Source organism: Arvicanthis niloticus, chromosome 4 (assembly GCF_011762505.2).
Source record: "Arvicanthis niloticus isolate mArvNil1 chromosome 4, mArvNil1.pat.X, whole genome shotgun sequence".
NCBI classification, from domain to species: Eukaryota; Metazoa; Chordata; class Mammalia; order Rodentia; family Muridae; genus Arvicanthis; species Arvicanthis niloticus.
The window spans coordinates 80,111,969-80,129,598 of NC_047661.1; the positions used below are offsets into that span (position 1 = coordinate 80,111,969).

The following is a 17,630-nucleotide window of genomic DNA, read 5'->3' on the forward strand; positions in this document are numbered from 1 at the left end:
GCAGAGGCCCTTTCCTCCTGGCCTGGGGACATAGAAGAGGTGACAGTGAGTCCAATGGAGAGGAAAGAGGGCCACGTGGTTCCAGCTCCCCAGTGCATGAGCACAGATTTCTAGTGTGAGTGGAGGGAGGGGGTAACAAGACAAACACAGATGACTTAAGAAACTAAACCAAAACTGAACAATGACAGATGATGTTCCCACCTTCTGAGGCCCAGAATATGTTGACGGGCTTGGAGAAGACATCTTTACTCTTCACCCAACTGTTGTTCCTCTGCCTGGTCCAGGCAGACACAACACAGTAATAATTTCCCCTGTCTTCCTCTGTAGTCCTTTGGATCCGGAAATTGAATGTGTCTGTGTGCTCCTTAGAAAAAATAAACTCTCCATCCTGGGCCCGCTGCTTGCTCCTCTCTCCATATCTCAGAGTCCAGTCCCCGTCCATGACTGCGAGAAGCTCACTGGCCACCACATCGTCATTGCGACGGTTCATTCTATAATACCAGGACACAGTAAGTCGGACACCGGCCTCCACACGCTTTGTGTCTATCACCCGGCATTGCAGTTCTGTGGGGTCGTCTGAAAACCCGGGCACCTTAGAAGCATTCAGGTAGACCTGGTATTCTGGTTCTGAAGGAGAGAAAGAGAAAACACAGCAACATAAGAATTGTCCAAGAAATAAGTCAAGAACCATTTGCACTCCAACAAATCGTCCATCCTAGAAAAAAAAAAAAAAAAAAAAAAAAAAAAGCAAGTTTTTGTGTTGAGCAGGAAGGACCTTGTAAGAGTATTTCTCAAAGCCTGTAAATCACTTCTTCCTGTATCTGCCTTAAGAAAATTTCCAAGATGGTTCAGAAGTTAAGAACACTGGCTGCTCTTGCCTAGGACCTGGGTTCAGTTCCCAAAAACCCACATGTCAATCACAACCATCTCTAACTCCAGTTCCAGGGGATCCACTACCCTCTTATAGCCTCAGAGGACACTGTACACATGTGGTGCAGACATACATGCAGGTGAAATACCCATACACCTTAAAAAATAAGATTAAATTAGTAAGGGAGGGAAGGAGGGTGCTGCCAAGACCAGAAGCCAAATATTCTGGGTCAGAACCCTGACTTTTGCACAGGACAAGGGGAAGATAACAGGTGATTCAGGAGGTTGGAGTCTCTGAGAAAGAGCTCAGAAACTCAAGTATTCCCAATCTATCAGGATTGTCTCTGGGACACCAAGCAAGCCCACAGACCTCCCAAGCTCCCACTGGAGCAGTAATGCAAAGTTCTAACCTAAAGAACAATGTACAATCTGAGGCACTCGGGTTCCTGCCACCCCTGGCCAAGCCACAAATGCAAGGCCCCTGGCCCTCTGCAAGGCCCCTGGCCCTCATTCGCACAGATAGGCTTATCCTCATTTGCTATTTTCCACTGAATCTGTATTCAGTCAGTCAACACCCCCTCGCTTAAGACTCCGCAAAAGGATGTTCTTTCCACTGCCACAAATAACTCACCCTGAATCTCTGCCAACCATGAAACCATCACATAGTGAACCTGGCCCTGGCAAGTCTGCTCAATACCACCACCCACCTCTCCACTGTATTTCTACGTTTGGATCTTCACTGGCTGCAGCCTCATCCACACTTGCCTCCTTAAGGAACCTGTACTAGAACCCCTTGGCAGCCTTCCTTTGCCCCCCTTCCCTATGCCTCTCACCCCTATTCATGAGGCTCTCCACCCACCATATGGGCTGACACCATTGTGGTGCAGCAGCACTTGAGAGGCTCTGAACCCTCCCGTCACTGGGGATGGTGCTCTTTCTAAGCTCTCATGTCTTTCCTACACCAGTCATTCTTTCTGAAACTAGTCTTTGCTTGAGAGTCTCAACCCCCAAATCCTGGAACCCAGTAGGTACGGGACATAACTCCCTGTGTTGATGGTAGTCACTAGGAAAGTACATTTTTGTAGTTCCGAGTGCTTTGCCTATGAGAGTCAGTCTACTTTAGCCGAGCCCTCCACCTTCCAGCATTCTTTCTCTCTATCACCGCTAGCAGTTTTGTTTTATTTCTTGCTGCTTTTATTTATGACTCACACAGATTATAAACTGCTGAGGTCAAGGAACTGTTCTTTTGTGATTTACACTTCTAATGAAATTTATAACATTGTGACTTCTCCAAGAATGATTCACAGGGCTAGGAAACAGAAAGAACTCAAACCCTGATTCTCTCCAACGTTTCTCTTTACAAGTATTTAACTGAGAGGCAATTGGGCTCCCCCGTAGAGGTAAACTCAAGGGCAAGCCCTTGCCAAACGGTCACTGTGAAGTGGGCAACTGGCATATTAGAGAACATAAGGGGAGCTCAGAAGAAAAGTGCCACCACTGGGGACTCTGAAGCTTCAGAGAATCCCAAATATTGAGGACCATAGTGGGAAGAGAGTGTGTGGCAAGTGGGGAACCTCAGGTAATATGGAATGGGTATAGAGAGGAAGGAAGGCTGGCAAGGGGTTTTAATATGGGTTTCTCGAAAGTGTGGAGGAGCTTGGAGCCAGTGAAATAGAACTGTGGCGCAAGCACAGCTACCCTGGATCCTGCACTTAACCTTTAACCTAACGATGGCTGCCATTAACAGACCTCTGTGTACCTTGAGTTTGATATGGGTAACACTGCCTGGTGCTACGGTCTCAACCTGTACACTACCTCGTGAGGCCATGAAGAGCAATAAAAAAGGTCTGCGGTGCTGACCTGCCAGGGGTCAGCAAGCAGACCATGTACTAACCCTGTGTCTGCCACTGACCCAACTTCTTAAGCTCTCTGGTGCCTCATCTGGAACGATGCAGACAGTGACCACAAATACACACTCCTACCCTCACCGCAAGGACTGAGAATTAGAACATACATAAAGGGGGCTGGACAGGAGGCTTGGCAAATAAAAGTAATAGTTGTGCAAGACTGGATAACCTGAGTTCAATCTCCAGAGCCCACATGAAAAGCTTGGTGTTCTCATCTATAATTCCAGCACGTATATGGCAAGATGGGAGGCAGAGACAGGAGAATTACCTGGAAGCTCACAGGCCTGCTAGCCTGGAGTACACAACATGGCAGAAACAGTGGAGAGCCTGCCTCGACAAGGCAGAAGGATAGAACTCCACAGTTGCTCTCTAACCTCCACGTATATACTGGGGCATGACTAGGCTAGTACCCTCCCCTCAACACAAGTAATACAGTAACAAAAACGTGCTTGCTTTGGTTCCTGGAGCACACTGGGGGAGGTGTAGGAAGGCACACTCCACCATGGGTAAAAGATACATACACTACTTATCACAATGCCCACTTCATGTCCAGAAGGAAGACCTTTAAAGGGCACGTAACTTCCTCATTGGCTCACAAGAGGGAGGTCTGGTCCCAGAGCTGAAAGGGATCCTACCTTTCAAGACAAGCATCTCTCTGAAGCCAAACCCATTCTCCTCCACACTGTACAGTTTCTAAGCTCTGCTGCTCAACGGGACACTTTTCAGGACACTGAAGATGTGGCTGTGCTGGCAATGACACTGCCAATTACTGCCACGGGGACCGTGACCAGAGGACAGCTTCCTGTGGGCCTGAAGCTGAGTCCACCTGATTCATGAAACTGAGATGCCCAGATGCTGTCCTCAGGACTTCTGTTCGCTAACAGATCATGTACTTTCTAATAACAAACCCTTCTTTCATGGTTTACTTCCACCCACAGGCACTTTCTTCCAAAGTGACACTTGTAAAGCCTGTTAAAATGACGATGAGTGACAGACAGGAGATGCTTACCACTGCACTGCTCACAGGAGCCTAGAAGGAAGAGGTAGTCAACCCAAGTGTCTGTCAACAGATGAATGGAGAAAGACAACATAGGACATACATGCATGCACGCCCAAGCCTGGAAGATGCTGTGTTGATCAAAACAAGACAGACCGAAAGACAAATGCCTCATGGAACTTAAAACAGTCAAACTCAGAGCAGCAAAAGGTAAAATGGAAGCTCTCAGAGGCTGGGGCAGGGGAGGGCCAAAGGATGTCAAAGGAAGTCAGACTTCTGCTGGGCGGTCGGTAAGTCCAGAAAGTACATTTACAACATGGTGACTGCTCTTATAGGTGCTTGAGAACTGCTAAGAGAAGGAATTGTAAATGTTCTTACCACAAAAGGAATAAGCTACTCATTGGTAACAAATATGCTAATTAGTTCAATTTAGCCATTCCACTCTCCATACATATCAAGCACCATGATGTATATACCAGACACACACACACACACACACACACACACACACACACACACACACGCACGCACACACAATGTTAAGCCGGATGTGCTACATCTACCTTTAATCCCAGCACTCAAGGATCAAAGGTGAACAAATCCCTGTGAGTCCAAGGCCAGCCAAGTCTACATAGTGAGTTCTAGGCCAGATAGTAAAATGCTGAGGCCCTGTTTTAAAAATAAAGACAAAACCAAAACCACATACACAGAGAGACATAGACATGTATACAACACAGACACACGTGTATAATATATATGTGTATAATTTTAATTGGTCAATTAGTTAAAAAAAAAAAAAAAAGATGATAAAGAAGTGGAAACATGACTGACCTCTGCCCTACTGTCTTCTCCTCCTCCACCCCCACTCCCTACCCCTCACCCCTGGCTATGACCCAAAACTCACTCACTCAGGGTCTTCAAACCCAACTGGTGCCCTGCTCTGCCCCAATTCTTTCTTAGACTTCACAACCCACCACAGCTGTAGAGCTGTGTCAGCATATGGCCTGGGGCTCCATATCATTTTAAGTGTCACCTGGTCACAATGTAACTCACCTCACTCAGTCCTCACTTTCCCTGACCAGCACACACACAGAGGAAGACAGCTGGCACCACTCCAAAGTAACACAGTCACCGCTCCCAACTCTCCACTGACTTCCTAGGATTGCATTCCTGGCTACCCTAGCATGAGATATACCCCATCTTCTACCTTCCTTCTTCCCTCTTGCCCATGTAGCCTAAGAGAGTAAGCCCCATGCATTTTGCCTCCTCCATGTCCTGGAAGTCACTGTTCCATTCCTGGCCTGATGCACAGCAGTTAAGAATGAAATCTCAGGGACCACCATTCTCACTGTGGCCTTCACTGCCTCTGGCAACACTAGCATGGCTTCCCAGTGACCTCTAAATTGATACACTTGGCAAGTCACAGTCTGTTAACCTCCAGGCCCTCATCCCACATGTTCAGTTCAGAGCACACACTCCAGCCTTCACCAACTGAACCCAACCCCAATACTACTGCCTCTCCATTCTCTCAGCTCCTCATTTCTGCTGTTACACCCTCTACCTCATCACCTAAGCCACACACTCAGCATGCTGTTGAGGAAAAGAGCTGAAGAGATTCTTCCCCTCTACACCACTCTCCATCCCGAAAGGGCTTTGTTTCCCTCCTGTGAGTCCAGGAAATCGGGAGGGCACAACACAGTAGGGCTGTAGAACATTCATGTCTGAGTCTTAAGAAGCTACCATTGGCACAATAGGAAAATGATTCTTAGCTTCACCTCTACCACAAAAAGCCCCAGACTGGATGGTTCTTGGCTTGGGAAGTGACAAGAGCTGTCCACCACATCTCTGTGAGTCAATTTCAGACGAACACTCCCAGAGAAGACAGGCTGCTGCTTATGGCATCAGAGTGAAGGGAGTCAGGGCTGCAGCCCTGTTTTGTTTCTGTTTTGTGCAGAAGATGACCCTTTATGTTGCTTTACAATTTTGAGAACGGTTTGTGGCGGGTGTCTTTCTTTAGGCTTCTGGTACACACCCTTTTCTTTGTGGCCTCACCTTGGCAACACAGAATGCCTCCTCGGAACTCCCTCGGCACACTGTCAAATATCCCCATTTCTCAATCACAAAGTGTTCAGCAGAGATCCTACCACCTGCCAGGCCCCTCAATCTCTGGAGATTTTATTAGAACACTGCCTTGAACTTCTGTTATTTGTATGTACAGCTCATGGAATCTTCTAGGACTTTTTCCAAGGCTACTCGAGCATCTATCTGCACATGCTATGCATAAAACACCTTCTATATCAAAGATATTAGCATACTGGCTGAATTGGACTAAATTTAATATTTTGCATAAAAATGCTCATTTTGGCGTAGTATTTCACCACTGATTACTGCTACAGTCTGCCTGATCTCATCAAGAAATCAGCTAAGGATGCAAGGAGGGTTATGTTTGAAAATGCTCACCAGTTAAGATGCATCAAGCACTCAGTGGTAAAATGGTATCTGGAGGCTGTGTGAGGCAGTGCATGCCTGCAGTTCCATCATGTGAGGCGGAGGCCAGAGGGGGCTGAGCTCAAGGCCAGTCTGAGCTACACAGAGAAAGAGCTCCTGTCTCACAAAAGAAAAGATATGGCCTCTTAAGTATGTTTTATGCTCTTGCAGATTAAAAAGTGTGTGTGTGTGTGTGTGTGTGTGTGAGAGAGAGAGAGAGAGAGAGAGAGAGAGAGAGAGAGAGAGAGAGAGAGAATGAATTGAAATCAGGTAAGATACTTGTAGTTAAGGCTGGTGATTATTTCTTCTACTGTGAATGTTTGTAAATTTGTTTTGAAAAGCTGGAAACAAACAACTGCCCACGCTATCAGCTCTCTCAGAACACGAGCCGTGTCAAGCCGAGTGCTAGGAGCATGTGAGAATAAGGGCCTGCTTTCTAATCTGGGTACCAGGTCCACACCTGCTCGGACACACACTCTCTCCAAAGCTGAAGATTCACAGGTGACCCTCCTCAGAAGAAAGATTCTACTAGAAACATGAATCATTAAATGTCTTTGTCACAAGTTTCAGAACAAAGAAAACCCTTGAGAATCACTGGTAAAGTTACAGACTGCAGTTATTTCCTGTCTATTGTTTCTGGGGATCACCTGCTTTTCCTAGTGTGTCAGCAAGGTATACAGATGTCCTTCGCTTACTCTGACAAGTCCATAAAGAAGGTATATAGCTTATCCCCACTCTGCAATAACAATAGTGACAATCAGCATTTTCAGAGGGCTTTCTAGATGACAGACAGCAAGCCATAATACTTTCTTGGAATCTGACTTACTCTCTACAACAACGTTACAGGATTAGTATTATTTTTGTGTATGTTTTAAATAACAAGCAAAAATGAAGCCCAGGGAGCTAAGTTAGAGGATTTTGCATAGAGTATGAACAGGGGACTTTTTATCTAGGTGATCTGGCTCCCTACCTGAACGGCCTGGACAGGTGCATCACACCTCTGTGATACCAAGACTTTCTTGACCTGCTCCTTCCCGGAAGCTCAGAGTGATACTATCAGAGAAGCTCTGACACCCTCCCCCTCCCCCCACTGTATTCCGGGATTCATGTTTTAACCCCCTCTCCAACTGTAACCTGTATTATACAAATACAGTCATTTGTATAATAAAGAGTCTCCAATATTTTAACAGAGATGGCTACAAATAAAGTCCTGTGGTGGGGGAATGGCTCGGCAGAGTCCAAGAGGAAAAATACTCAGGACAGAAGTCAGAATTAGCCATTTCACAGAAATATGGCCATTCAGATAGTGTCTACGTTCCCTTCGTTTTCGTTTACTCCTCTCAGAGAGGACCATAAATACCCAGAGCACAGGGGGAAGGGCTGGCTGTAACCCCCTTGCCCCAGCACCTCTCGGGAATGCTACTTCCATTTTCCTACACACATTTTCCTGATTCCTCCACGCTAGTTTGGACCCAAACACATATTTCTACATCCTAACTGGCTAATAACTTGGTGAGGGAGACCCTCAAGCACAAATAATCACCACCACCACCACCACCACCACCAAGGAATGTACCAAGGATTTAACTGGGAAGTGCTGTGCCAAGCACTTTATGCACTATCTCATTAAACCAAGAATGCCAAAGCCTACAAAGCAGAAATCCACACAAGTCTCGCCGACTCCACCACTCTTCTGGAATAATCCTGGACAGGTATAGGCAATAGCCATGCTAAAACCACCATAGATCTAAACAGGATGTCCTACAGATGGCACAGAATGCCAGAGTGTCTACCAAGTACTTAGCAGTTTAACAGGCTCCTTTTAAAGAAAAAAAAAATTACCTTCCTTGCTGGCACACTGCTGAAGAGGTGCCAGTTCTCCAGTGGTGAAGAATGCAACTTCACTCTTACGACTGACCAGCAGAGCTCAGCCCTGCCCCCTCCCACTCTTGCGCCTCCTCCTGCATCGGAGCCTTAGGAACCCTCTCTAATTAACAGAAGTCTGGTACTTAGGGCAGGGAGCTCAACCATAAACTGATTAGTATCCAACTCCTGCCAAGGGCTCGTTTTAAGACATTTGATAGCATAGAGAGATGGCTTAAAATGTGCAGATTAACTGGCCATTCTGCTTGGCTCTCTGTTTCAGCCATACGCTAAATTGGATCAACACAAAGCAACATTTGTTTCCTGAAGCAATTCAAGTTCTTTTGAGAGAGAAGCTCCTTTCCACAATTACAGTTCACACCCTCAGCTCAGAGAGCGTGGGTGTAAGAAACATACATTTGAACAATCACTGAAGGTCTTTGGTAAAAGAACAGTTGTAAGTACTGTCCATTAAATTAGCCACTGACCCCCCCCCCATGAAAAAGCATGGGATAAATTCAGTGCCAAGAAAAGGTCTGCCTCTCTGAAAGTTTGTTTTCTTTCCTCAGACAACTAGATAAGCACATCTTTTTGTCTCAAATTCAAAACTCTATAAATTTGGTGCTCAAATGTAGCAACTAATTCATGCCAACCACTCAGCTAGCTCATCCCAAGCAATCCAAGCAATAGCTGTTCTTGGATTCCCTTTGCCTCTTTTGATCTTGATTATTTCTTTCTGTCTGTCACTTTGTTCTTCATTTTGCAAACCAACTTAGAGCTTTTTCCTCCTTCAAAGAGGATCACAAATCTTAGCAAAAGGCCTTTCTCTCACCTTCTTAAAAAAAAAAAAAATCCTCCGGCCTGCTGCAAAGGATTGTCACTTTACAAACACCATCAATAGCAGGCCCATGTAACACAACGGACCAAGACAATCCCACCAGTTCCCACCCCATCATCAACGGCAGAGCAGCTCTAAAGACGAGAATGAGAACAGGAAGCTCATCCTTGGTGCTTGGGACTGGCTGTCTCGGGAGGTAAGCCGACTTCCAAAGCCGTTCCCCACATAGGAAGACAATGCCTAGGACAGACTCTATGGCATCTTCAATAAGAAGTAAGAACTAGCCAATGGGGGAGAGTCTCCTTTCCAAAGATAATCATAAGCACTTCCCACCTGACCATTTAATGCATAGAAAGTTCTCCGTCAGTGCCTGAAAAAGGTGTTCAATAAATGGTAATCAGAATTCTTAATATGTCAAGTGCAAAACTGAGTGCTGTATCATATCTGCACAGGGATCCAGCTTTCTTAAGACCGCCTCTATGACAGCATTGCACATCACATAACCTGGGATGATCTGTATACTTAGCAGGTCATCTGTCTTCCTGGTTCTATTTTTTGGTCACATCTTCATTATCCTCTATAGGTCCCAGTTGTATGTGATGGAACACACAAATTACATTTCTAGAGAAAACATGTAGAGTCATCCGGTTGCCTCAGTTTCTGGGCAGAGAATGCAGTCTGCAGACTGTGACTAAAGGCCTGTGGCTGTATTCAGACCCGACTGTCTCCTGACAAGAGTCCAAGCAGCTGCAAACCATGAGTCATAGACAGAGAACAGGGTGAAGACTTAAGAGGAAGAAAGAGAAGTACACAGTTGTTTTTATAATATTTACACTCCTGGTGAGCTCACAATTGTGCAAGGGCCTCCTAATACTCTAAGCCATGGCCATGCCTGCACACGGTTCTGGTTTTAGCTTTCTGTATGCTGGGGCAGGCCTAGTCTGTGTAAAGCATGAGCAAGGTCTGGGGCTCTAGATGCACTGGAGAGGTGCACTGATATCTTTCACAGTGGCGCTGGCACTCCGCAGGAAAACAAGCCACAGGACCCTTAGGATAATAAGGGAGCCTTTCCCACAGTTTAGCCTCTTTATTTCCCCTCAATCTCTGGAGAACACGTCACCAACAAATCCCTTCCAGTTACAAAGCCCATTCCCTCCCAGAGCTTGCCCCTGATGTCTGACAGTGCCTGTACTTCCCCCAGGGTATGTGGGATCAATACACCAGGACTTCAAAGAAGCCCTCAGAATTGGAGTGCAAGCAGAATTTTCAAAAAAAAAAAAAAAAAAAAAAAAAAAAAAAAAAAAAAAAAAAAAAAATCCTGGAGCTAGGATTCAGAAGTTGGAGGGGAGAGAGGAGGGGAGAAAGCCAGAGTGGGGACTTGACAGCGCCACACAATGCACCAGGATCAGAGCTGGGAGACAGATTCAACTCCAGAGATGAAAACTCTTCTCTTGGTGCTGACAACATCTGTTTTATTTTGAAGGTTGCTAAGGAGAGTCCTGGCTGGGCCAACATTGTTCCCGCTCAGGACTTCACAGAGAGCCTCGAGCGCGCAGGCTCAACTGCAGGAATGAAAGCTCTCTAGATAAGCCTGCTCCTTTTGCTCTTTAGATACCAAAGCACCACTTTGCTCACAGGGCTAATACCCCCACACCCCGCTCACCCATCTCAGTCCCAACTGGACTTTCCCTACTGCTTACCCTGTAAGGACACTTCCCCTTGCACCCCACTACCACTCACAGGTTCCCATCTGTTTATGAGGGACAAACAGACAGGGAGCTCACCCTTGAGGCAGCATAGGACCTCTATGAAAGACTGAGAATTATATAGTAGCTGGAGACATGCACATGTAGGAGGAAGGTTAGCATCAGACAGGATGAAGTCATTTATCGGCCTTTAAAGATTGGTGTTGCCTCCTTAATCAAAGAAAAATCAAATGTCTTTGTCAGGGCCCAAAGCCCTGTGAGGGTGGTGAAAGCATAAGAGCTGACCATAGGCTGACCACTGGGGAAATGATGCAGGTGGGGAGCCGGCCACACCTTGTTAGCCCCTCCTACCTAAGCTGAATTGCCATTGTCAGCCTTGATGACAGGAGCAACTACACATTCCTCCCAGTGGGCAGCAAAGACAAAGAGCACTGCAGGAAATAGAGATGAGGTCAAAGCCAACAATCCCCCCCACCCCCCCAAGACAGGGCGAAGACATGGTAGGATCATATAATGATAAAGCAGGGACGCCAGAAAGCAAACACGGTAAAGTGAGCACATCAGGGAGGACAGGATGACAAAGTGAGAACACCAGGGAGCGCATAATGATAAAATGAGGACTTGTCAGGAAGCACACATGAAAACATGAGGGCACACACCAGGGAGCACACATGACAAAATGAACACTTATCAGGGAGCACACATGAAAAAGTAAGCATCCTCCAGAGAGCACATACATGATGAAAGAGGACTTACCTGGCAGCACACACATTATAAAGTGAGCACTCTCCAGGCAGCACACATGATGACGAGATGAGGATATACCAGTGGACATATGACACATAGAACATGGCCACAATCACGTATGTCATAAGGAAGGGCACTCTCAGGGATCACACACACACGACAAGTGGGATGACACAGTGAGGACACCAGTCATCTTCCCATGTTACAAGCTGCTATAAAACATGGGGTGAGGTGACACCTCCACCCCTCCGCCCAGGGCAGCACCAGGGCTGAGAGCCTGAGAGGAAGATGGCCCCTGCTGTAAATGGTATTTGCAGATAAAACCACCAGGGGCTTCCGGGCATCCACATTGGGGTAGAAAACATTCTCCATTACCTGGAGAAGTGGCTGCTTTCTCACTGAGCTTCAGGGAGCCCTAGCCCAGGGCAGAATACCCAGGAGTCTAAGTAAAGAGAAGAGAATGACTGTCTCTCCAACAAAGAGACACTGCAAGGAGCCACTCAGCTCAGCTCTCAGGCAGGTACTCTCAACAACAAAGAAACCACTTCCTCCTGAAAGACACTGGAGCAAAAGCCACCTATGCTTGCCCTTGCTGGACACACTACTTCAGCCCATCCTGTTCCCTTCTAGTTGGGAGCTGGGAGGCTCAAGGACACTTGTCTGATCCAAACATGTAAAAGAGGCAGAATGCGCAGTGCACCACACACTTCCTGAGCATGCAGGAAGGATTACACAGGTTGGCTAAAAGACACTCTTCAAGCTACTCACCTAGCCAAGTCACGCTTACACCCGATGGGGCAGACATGGCCTCTGCCACCTTGTGCCAACTCCTGTTGTGTCCAGGAGCCCAGAGGGCCACAAGGCAAAGATAGTAGCCGGAGTTTTCTTTGCTAACATCTCGCACCAGTAGATGGTAAGAGCGGGTATCCACATGGCTGAGAGCAACGTGGGGTGAGCTGTGTACCAGGGAATCACGGTCCAGCCGAGCCAGCATATGAGAGGCAAGCAAAGAGGTATCAGGTGTCTTTCTGAAGTACCATGTCACTTCAGGCCGGACATCATCCACACGGTCTGTTGTGATGTTGCAAGAAAGGTCCAGGTCCTTTCCTTCAGTCACAGACACTGTCCTGGGCACGGCCAGTTGCAGAGCTAGAAGAGGAAAAACAAGCCCATGGAGTGATCAAGTGATGTTTGCCCCCGCTCCTTCCTTCTCCTTACCTCCCTCTAGATCACCCCTTTAGGTTGATTTATGGTGTTAAAATTAGAAGGCTTTGTGCAGTCGAAAGTGCTTGAGAAATAGTTAATGAATAAATTCATGACACACACTAAATTGGTGTTGGACCAGTAAAACATGTCTACAGCTTTTGTGTACTTATTGTAAGTAGATTCTGAGAATAACACAGGGTGGGCATTCTTATGCTCATTTACTGATATGGAGACTGAAGCACACAGTAGTTCCAGGTAGAGCTCTCCCCTAGCACCGCTGGCTCCAGCATCCTGCGGGTGGGGTTGAAAACTCCTACCCAGATGAGCCAGGAAAGTGAAACCAGACAATTTTCCTAGTGATTCAGTCCTTCACAATGTGACCTATGTAGACTATGGTTCCTTCATAATATGACGTATGTAGACTACTGTTTCCTTAGACACGCCTGGCTGAATCTCAAGCAGAAGACATACTCTGAACCCCAAACCCAATGAGTTTTGCATTGTCCATGCTACTGTCCTCTCATGACTGGGGACAATTAAAATAAGCTATATTTAGGTAAATCCTTGAAGTATTGAGTGTCCCTGACTCAAGAGAGGTCTTGTTCAGCATTCCATTGCCAAAGCTTTTAAATGCAACCATTTTACTCTATTCAGGACTTTTTTTTAAGATGTGAAGTATCTGTAATCAGAGTGGAAAATTTCAAGTTACAATGATGCTCTGGAAACTGTCACTAAATGACAGACAGCCAACTTCTCCCTGTGGAGTCAAGTGAGACATAGTCCCATCTTCTAGCAAAACCCATGCAGCAGCCACTGCTTTTCCCAGGAAGCTCCGAGACAAAGACTGATACCCAGTTCAGAAAACACCCACCCCAGGAGCCCACGGCCTCTGGAAGACATTGCTTCCACAAGAATATTTCCAAATCTTGACATATATTTCAAACAATTATTTTAAGCCGAGTTTAATAACCACCCCCAACACATGACAGAAAATGAGGTGGGCATAGTATTAGGACAAAGGGTTTGAAAGTAGTTTGTTCTCTGTCCTTTACAGATCAAGAAACACGTTCCTAGGGTCCAGAAACACTGGCAGCAATGTCTTTGCAACTGTGTAGACCACTTTGCCATCTTCTCAGTGACTGTGGCTAAATATCTGTCCTATCACTAACCATGGGTTTATTATATATACATACATACATACCATACATACCATACATACATACATACCATACATACATACATACATACATACATACATACATACATGGAGAATAACCATGTATTCTAGATTCATGGGTTTGGCAATGGAAGATGATATGGAGCAAGCTGTGGAGAGGAGTGCCAGTTCTAAAGATTCGGATATAAGAGGCGATCTGGGCGAAGCCTGGGCGGTCCAGGCTTTCTCTGGTAGAATACAGCTAAATCTTTAAGTTAAGATACTATGATTTGTATCACCACAGGAGGACCTAGCACACAGGTGACACAGCTTTTCTAGTAAGTGGTTCTGAGACTTTTACAATGCCACTGTGGTCAGAGAACATGAGCAGTCACCTGTGACCAGTACAGAGATTGATTAAAAGCAAAAGACCATCCCCTCAGTTGGGTATGGTGGGACATGTCTGCAATCCCAGCATTTGGGAGGCACAGGCAAGCAGATCTTTGTGAGTTCAAGATAAGCCTGTGAGTTTCAGACCAGTAAGACTGTCTAAAAACATAATTAAAGATAGAGAGATAAATAAAGATAAAGAATGGAGGGAGAGGAATGAGGGGGAAGAGGGAGAGAGAACACACACAAGCGAGCTCATAACCCTTGAGCAATGATTCTTAACTTACAATCCACAGAGAATTTAGGAAGCCTGTGCTTGTGGATGGGACATTTGTCCCTATTTTTGTTTTTATTAACCTTCACTGAGCTGAGACACTGCATCTCCTTGGTGAATCTAAGCGACAAGGTGCTGCTGCAGTATAGCCTATACCCAGGGCTTGGTCACCAACAGAAATAACAGGTCTTCTTCAGACGTGACTTTACAGTAGTTGCAGACATTTAAAACGTCATTTGCATTCACTGCTCCCTAGAAATTAAGATGGTTGTTAAGCCTGCCAATGTGGCTTATTATTCATGTGTTAATAATGAAGCAAAGTATTAGTATAAAACAAATTTGTCTTAGAGATATTTTCATAACTACCTGAGTGTAACTCTTACCCCATCACCTTGTGTATCACGTTTTCATGAATGTAGAAGGTTACACGGTTCAAAAGGTAGTCAAAAGGGCCCATCACACACAAAAAGATCACAAGGCCAAGTGTGCTGGTACAAGCCTGTAGTCCTCGCTATTCTGAAAGCTGAGGCTGGAAGAACACAAGTTCAAGGCCAGCTGGAGCAACTTGGCAAGGTCTTACTCCCAAATAAAAAGGGCAACATACCTAAACAATAGGTGCTTGCCAAGCAAATGGGAGGTGCTAGGCTCAACACCAGAAAGGATGGTGAGGCCATGCGGCCTTGGGTTGGAAATAGCTCCTATAATCTGCCTGAGAGAGTCCCAGTCATGTAACTAGATACTACAGGGTTTGAGGGACAGAGTTTACAACTGAAATTCCTCCATCCAATGGTGAACCTGCTGTAAAGCTAAGCTCTTTACCCTGCCTGCCTCATTAAAAGAGTTGTTTGATATACACTGAATAGCCAGAGGTTTCCTGTGGCAGATTCCAGACAATCATTGAGCTAAAGGTGCCCTTAGTCCATGGGGAAAGAGTCAGCCAATGGAGCCAAGGCCCACAGTGATGGCCATGCCTCAGCTGCCACAAGCCACTCATGAAGATGTTCACACCCTCTTTCAGGTCTCAGAAATGCTGTCCAGAACCATGCACGTTGCAAAAAAAACCGATCACTGGTTATAGCTTCCTGCTTTCCTTTCCAGCAAACAGAACTGGCCACACACTCACATTCCTGAGCAGGGAATGAGTCAGCCAAGGTCTCTCAGGAGACAGGAGGTTCCACTATCAAAAGATATCAGACTCCTAGACAACCAAGCACACCCAAGGTACCCTAGCAGTGACATTAGCCTGCAATGTGTGGCATTAGTGCAATGTCTCTGTACTCTGTCCTTGCTGAAGCTGCAGGCTCCAGTGACCTGAGATTGAGCCTGCAGGACCTCTGAGCCCAGGGCCCAGCACAGAACTGAGCTTCCTACCAATGCTTGCTAACCAGCAAGTCAATAATGGTCTCCTCTCACTTCTATTTCTGTAGACTTCGTAATATGTCTTTTCTGTCTTATTTCTGCAGTTGGAAATTTTGAAAAAATGCTATTTTTGCAAAGTATAGGACAAAAACTAACTTATGTGGACCCTGGCTGGACTCTCTGGAATATGTAGACATAGAAAGCATGAAGAGGCCTGGTCCTGGGGAAGTCTGTCACCTGGCAGGGGATGGTGCATCTTGGGATGGAAAGGCAGGTCCAGGGGATGACTTAAGCAAGTTCCGGAGTTAGCCACACAGATAATCCAATAGCTACCAGGGAAGGCAGACCCAAGGTCTCAAGGACTGAATAGTAAACAATCAATCAATCAAACAAACAAATAAACCCTAAAGCAGTGGGTGAGCCCGGATCCACCCACAGCTCCAGGGAACAGCAGGTGGGCTCTGACAGTCCGTCCTTCTTACTCTCTGAGTCAGACAGGAACCTTCCTATTCAAGCTGAGCAGCAGCCCAAGTTCCAGAAGCAGAGCAGGAAGGCAAATCTCAGCTCAAAGCAGAGGTATTCTTCAAGCTGCCAATACTACTTTGGTCCCTCCACCCACAAGGGGAGGCTGGGGTAGCCCTTTTCTGGTCTAGTCCCAGCCATAGTTGTTAGTCTCAATCAGGGGTGACACCATTTTCAAAAGCTCACCTGTAGGCTGGATCACCACAGTGGCCACTTCCACAGCTTTTTCTTGGATTTCTTGCCAGCTGCCTTGCTCTGTGATCCACTCGCTGACCACACACCTGTAAGAACCCTGGTCTGCAGAGAGCGCACGGGCTACGGAGAGGCGGTAGGCGTCACTGCCCACTGTGTCCAGGCGTACATCCCCACTGTGGTAGCGCTGCTCATAGCCAGGGCCTGGGTGAAACCTGCCCTCGTGGCTTAGGGCTAGGATGCTTCTGTGTACTGGGCCACGGTGCAGTTCCCACCGAAGTGCCAAGTGTGTGTGTAACGGTGATGTGGTAGATGCAATACATCGCAGCTCAAAGGGCTCTCCCTCACGCAGGCTCAGGCCTGGAGGAGGCCGGGAGCTGGGGCCCACCACCAGGGCATCTGCCAGCACTGTGGGGGCCAGAGGGAAGATGTCAGTCAGTGGTCACCAAAGATCCTACCCCATAAGGAAAGAACCTACCTTCCATGACTCTGGCCTTCAGCCATGGAAGCTACCTAAGGATTCCTTATTCTGTACTAAAGTGATCCACCCACAATCTCAACTGACTTTCTGACTTGGGAAAAAAAATAAAAGAAAAGAAAAATGAGACAATAATAAAGCTCTGGCTAAAATGGGTTTGTGGGTGCTTCTGTCACTATGATGCATGTTACCATGCCCTCTGTGCCTCAGTTTCCTAAAAAGGGGATGATAACTGTACCAGCTTCATAGAGTCAACAGGGGAGTCCAGCGAGTGACAGGACAGTGCCTGGCACCAGGACAAAACAGCCTGGTATGACCACCAAACAATCCTTTGGTTAGAACATGGAGCTGGAAGAGGGAGCCTGCAATTTAGAGACAAGGGAGCTGCCAAAAGTCAAGATCTCCAGGAAAGATGATGGCAGGAGCTGCTTGAGGCTCAGGCTGGGTAGAGTATATCCACAGGACAGGAAGGGACAAGAAATGCTGAGAGTTCTGCTTCTAACTCTTAGCACCTATTAGAAAAAGCTACCACTTTAACAGTCTAGGAAAGGGGTGGGTTCAGAAGTGCAGACGATGGTGATCTGGGAGAGCCAGGTGGGCGCTATCTACCAAAGGCTGGAGAAATCTTCCCAGCTCAT

The 17,630-nt window shown here is 46.6% G+C and overlaps 1 protein-coding gene across 1 annotated transcript in view; it reads right to left on the reverse strand.

Annotated features, from left to right (window-relative positions):
- Nucleotides 1–17,630, reverse strand: part of Ptgfrn (prostaglandin F2 receptor inhibitor) — a 70,107-nt gene that overhangs the window by 20,034 nt on the left and 32,443 nt on the right. The window contains exons 3-5 of the mRNA XM_034499983.2: nucleotides 16,509–16,922; nucleotides 12,184–12,564; nucleotides 202–627 (exon numbers count right to left, since the gene is read on the reverse strand). Of these exons, the coding sequence (XP_034355874.1) occupies nucleotides 202–627; nucleotides 12,184–12,564; nucleotides 16,509–16,922 (1,221 nt within the window). The remainder of the gene's footprint in view (nucleotides 1–201; nucleotides 628–12,183; nucleotides 12,565–16,508; nucleotides 16,923–17,630) is intronic.